The 4,981-nt window shown below is 38.9% G+C and overlaps 1 protein-coding gene across 1 annotated transcript in view; it reads left to right on the top strand.

Moving 5' to 3' along the window:
• ACBD6 (acyl-CoA binding domain containing 6) overlaps window positions 1–4,981 on the top strand; it is a 343,742-nt gene that overhangs the window by 112,583 nt on the left and 226,178 nt on the right. Inside the window, exon 4 of the mRNA XM_007937639.2 lies at window positions 2,321–2,403. Within this exon, the coding sequence (XP_007935830.1) occupies window positions 2,321–2,403 (83 nt within the window). The remainder of the gene's footprint in view (window positions 1–2,320; window positions 2,404–4,981) is intronic.

The following is a 4,981-nucleotide window of genomic DNA, read 5'->3' as shown; positions in this document are numbered from 1 at the left end:
TTTGGTTTTCTTCATTCTTCTTTGCTCTGGATGAGGAGAGACCCATCGTTGCATCTAGATGGCTGCTTGCAAGCTTTCAAGATCGCAGTCACTACTCACCAATGCACTTTAACTTTAACCACAGTTTTCTTTACTTCTTATTTGGGAACTTTAATTTTGTTACTCTGGATATTATTTTTCTGATCACACTCATGTCTGATATTTACACTTCATATTTCCTTTTCATTTTTCAAACTGAACAGCTGCATTTTCCACAATGAATATAGCTAACATCTCACAGTCCACTAGGGGAATTCCTTTGAAGTGACTGCAGAAGGCAGTACTGGAATGATACTATATTTGTTGTTGTTAGGTGCCATCGGGTTGGTGCCAACTCATAGTGACCCTGTGTAGAACAGAACTAAACCTGCCCGGTCCTGCACCAGCCTCACAATCCTTGCTATGCTTGAGCCCATCATTGCAGCCACTGTGATAATCCATCTCGTTGAGGATCTTCCCCTTTTTTGCTGACCCTCTACTTTACCACACATGATACCATCTTTCTCCAGGGAATAGCCTCTTCTGACTATATAATCAAAGGAGGTGAGATGAAGTCTGGCCACTCTCAAGTCCAAGAAACATCCCGGCTACACTTCTTCCAGGACAGATTTCTTCATTTTTCTGGTAGTCCGTGGTATTTTCAGTATTCTTTGCCAGCACCACAACTCAAAAGCATCAACTCTTCTTCAGTCTTCCTTATTCATTGTCAGCTTTCACATGCATATGAAGCTATTGAAAATACCATGGCTTGGGTTAGGTGCACCTTAGTCTTCAAAGTGACATCTTTGATTCTTGACACTTTAAAAAGGTCTTTTGCAGCAGATTTGCCCAGTGCAATATGACATCTGATTTCTTGACTGCTCCTTCTGTAGGTGTTCATTGTGGATCCAAGTGAAATGAAATCTCTGACAACTTCAGTCTTGTCTCCATTTATTGTGATACTGCTTATTGGTCCAGTAGTGAGGATTTTTGTTTTCTTTATGTAGAGGTGTAATCGTACTGCAGACTGTAGTCTTTGATCTTCAATAAGTGCTTCAAGTAATCTTCACTTTCAGCAAGCAAGTTAGTATCATCTGCATATCACAGGTTGTTAATGTATCATCCTCAAATCCTGATGCTTCATTGTTTTTCATATAGTCCAGCTGTTAAGATTATTTCCTCAGCATATAGATTGAATAAGTATGGTGAAAGGATACAACCCACACACATGCCCTTCCTGATTTTAAACCATGCAGTATCCCCTTGTTCTGTTTGAATGACAGCCTCTTGGTCTATGTACAGATTCCTCATGAGCACAATTAAGTGTTCTGGAATTCCCATTCTTGGCAATGTTATCCACAATTTGTTAGATCCACACAGTCAAATGCTTTCTTATAGTCAGTAAAGCACAGGTAGACATCTTTCTGGTATTCTTTGCTTTGAGCCAAGATCCATCTGACATCAGCAGTGATATCCCTCATTCCACATCCTCTTCTGAATCCAGCTTGCACTTCTGGTAGTTCTTTGTCAATTTACTGCTTCCACTGTTTTTGAATTATCTTCAGGAAAATTTTACTGGTGTGTAATATTAATATTATTCTTCAATAATTTCCACATTCTGTTAGATCACCTTTCTTTGGAATGGGTACAAATTTCCATCTGTTCCAGTCAGTTGGCCAGGTAATTGTCTTCCAGATTTTTTGGCGTAAATGAGTAAGCACCTCCAGCGGTGCATCCATTTGTTGAAACATCTCAATGGATATTCTCTCAATTCCTGGAACCTTGTTTTTCACCTATTCCTTCAGTACCATTGATTGTTGATCATATCCTGCCTCCTGAGGTAGTTGAATATAGACCAATTCCGTTTCGTACAGTCACTCTCTATTCCTTCCATGTTCTTTTGATGCTTCCAACTGTTATTCAATATCTTCCCCATAGAATCCTTGAATATTGCAACTCTAGGCTTGAGTTATTACATTACCAGAGGGTAATTCCACTACCATAATGACCTGAGAGTCCCATTGGCTTTCTTTTACCATCTTAAAATTGTTTCTAGGGCTTTGGAGAAACGGTTGAGAGTAAAATCCTCAGTTGTTATTATTGCTGGGTGCTTATGAGTCTATTCCAATTCATAGCCACCCCAACTGCCAAGCTTTTGGTTAGTAGCCAAGTGCCTAACTGTTGCACCACCTGGACTCCTTAAAATCCTCGGTATTTGTTAGCAAAGTAAGATTTTGTAACTGCTTTAAATTCACAGTGCATCAAACCATGTGTCATTTCCTAATTTTCCTTTTTTTGACAGACACCAGTGAAGAAAGGAAAAGAAGCAAATACTGGGTTTGGTGGACCAGTTGTTAGTTCATTGTACCATGAAGAAATCATCAGGTAATTGCTTTTCTGATTGTTGGTAATTTGCTTTTGTTAGTTGCCATCAAGTTGGCCTTCAACTCATGATATACATACGTATGTGTGTGTGTGTGTGTGTATTTTTTTTTCATGTTGAAACATTCAATTTGTGAAGCATTTTTTTTTTTCTTTTTAACATGAAACTGACTTAGCAGTATCTCTAGTAGGATAATAAATGGCAGGAAAGAATTTTTTAGGTGCATAATCTTTAAAATTAGTAAGTATTTGAACCACTGCCACATAGTAATCTTCCCCCACATAAGTAGTTGGCAGAGTAGGATTTTGTGTCTCAAACAATCTATAGTAATAGATTTTTGTTATCTGTTTTATTCAAAATGCTATTTTTTTCTCTTTTAAAGACTTCAATTTTCATTGTTTACTCTAGCTGCAAATGAAGTAATTTTGTGTTGTTTAACAAGCTCTTAAATTTTGTGTGCTATGTATGTAATTTCTTGGATAATCTTTTTCTTTCAGCACTGCTTGTAAGTCGGAGAATGGATCTTGTGCTGCTTCAATGAGTTATATGACACATTTTCCTAAGCTTGTGATTTTACAGAAAAAAAACAAGAAAAAGGAATCTCTGATTCTTTTTGAGATACCTGAACTTTGATTACTTACTTATTAACATGAAATAAATGTGCTCTAATTTGCAGGTGGAAAACTGGGTTCACCTAAATTTATTGAAGGGAAATATCTGTCTTCGTAGAATTAAAAGGAAATCATACCAAAAATGTGTGCTTTACTTTTATAGAAAAGAGTTTGCTGACTGTGGTAGTTAAGGTTTTGTGTCAACTTGGCTAGGCCTGGTTTTGAGTGGCTGGACAGCTGGCTGTAGTTATTCCCCATGGTGACATTGGTAATCAGCTCTATGGTGGAGTCTACTGGAGTAGCTGAGTAGCTGCCTTAGGGATATGGCCTGCTTCTAGTATATAAGGAGAAGTTTTGAGAAAGGTCTCTGTAGCTTTTTGGCATGCTTGGACTCTGCATGTAGCTGAGTCTTCATTCAGCAGATTGCCATGCCCTGCTAATCTTGGGACTTGAACTAATGGTCTGCCATGTTGTTTGATAATCTTGGGACTTTGCCTTTTTGCTTGTTGACCTCAGGTTTAGCAGCCTCAGCAGCCAGTAGCTGCCTGAGTTCAGAGAAGCCTCCAGCTTCAGTGAGCCAGGAATGAGAAGCAGAGCTAAAGCCCAAGGTCAAAAGTCTTTTACCTAGCCTTTAGGGCTGGCACTTTGAACTCAGACTTTTAGTCTGAACTGTAAGAGAATAAACCCCTGTTTGTTCAAACCACCCACTTGTGGTATTTTCTATTAGAGTGACACTAGAGAACCAAAACATTGACATTTTTCCACAATATAAAGTAGTGATGTGAACTCCCAGGTAGCATCTTAAGAGGACCATTATTGCTACCCTATGAATAAAAAACTTTAAATGTGCCTAGTTTCACAGTCATAGCTCATAGCCATAGATAATAACCAGTCAGTTAATACTAGGGAATCTACCTTAAATCTGTTTGCATAGTGAGCACACATTTTTACTTAGATTAAATATTTATTTGGGATGGATGAGGAAAGGCTGGTGGAGATTTGGGAGGAGTGAAGATATCCATTAAGACTGCTCTGGCCTGGAGTATACATGCCACTCTCATCCCTTTGGTGGACCTTGAGACCTCTGAGAAGCCAATACAATGGTTTTGAGGAAGCACAATTTGAAAAACATTTTCAGAGTTGAACCCTCTTTCCCTCAACCCTTATGTATTGAGAAAGTGTTCTGAGGTTCTTAGTTTTCATATTTGGTACTCAGAGTCTTTTAAAAAATGGCATCTTGGAACCTTAACCCTACTTGTTGTTGTTGTTATGTGCCGTCGAGTCGGACCCTACTCATAGCGACCCCTCCTTGGGTTTCTGAGGCAGTATCACTACAGAAGTAGATTGCCCCATCTTCCTTCCGAGGAGTGGCTGGTGGGTGAACCGCCAGCCTTCTGGTTAGCAGTCTAGTGCCTTAGCCACTATGCTACCAGAGCTTCCTTAACCCTACTAGTCAAAGGTTATTAAATAGATTAAATCAGGAAACTTTACAGTTACTTTTCTAGGTAATAGGAGGGCAGGTTAGTCATTCTGCCTCTGTCCCATAGTCCTCTGTCCACACTTTTGTGATAACATTTATCACATTTTACCACACTGAATTATATTTTTTTTAGAAACCTTGTCTTCTCCATTATACTTTTAGTTTTCCAAGGGCAAGTATCCTATTTTATCCATCTCTTTATTCTCAGTATCTGAAGAAGTGTCCGGAACTTAGGAGGTATCTATGGCTGCCAAGTGGTCCTGTCATAAGATTAGAGAGAGGATGGTTTGGTTTTCCTGTGAGTTTCCTATCCTCATCTCTTTTCCTAAGCAATTAAAAATATTTACTGACTATTTTCCTTTCCTAATTTTCCGTAGTGATACTGCCTCGGAAACCCAAACCCAAGGAGGGGTCGCTATGAATCGGGGCCGACTCGACGGCACATAACAACAACAACAACAATTAAATAAATAAATTACAAGTTTCTTG

The sequence above is a fragment of the Orycteropus afer genome, unplaced genomic scaffold (genome assembly GCF_000298275.1).
Source record: "Orycteropus afer afer isolate SDZICR_OR568_19922 unplaced genomic scaffold, OryAfe1.0 scaffold00043, whole genome shotgun sequence".
Taxonomy (NCBI): Eukaryota; Metazoa; Chordata; class Mammalia; order Tubulidentata; family Orycteropodidae; genus Orycteropus; species Orycteropus afer.
This window is presented reverse-complemented; position numbering and strand designations above follow the sequence as displayed.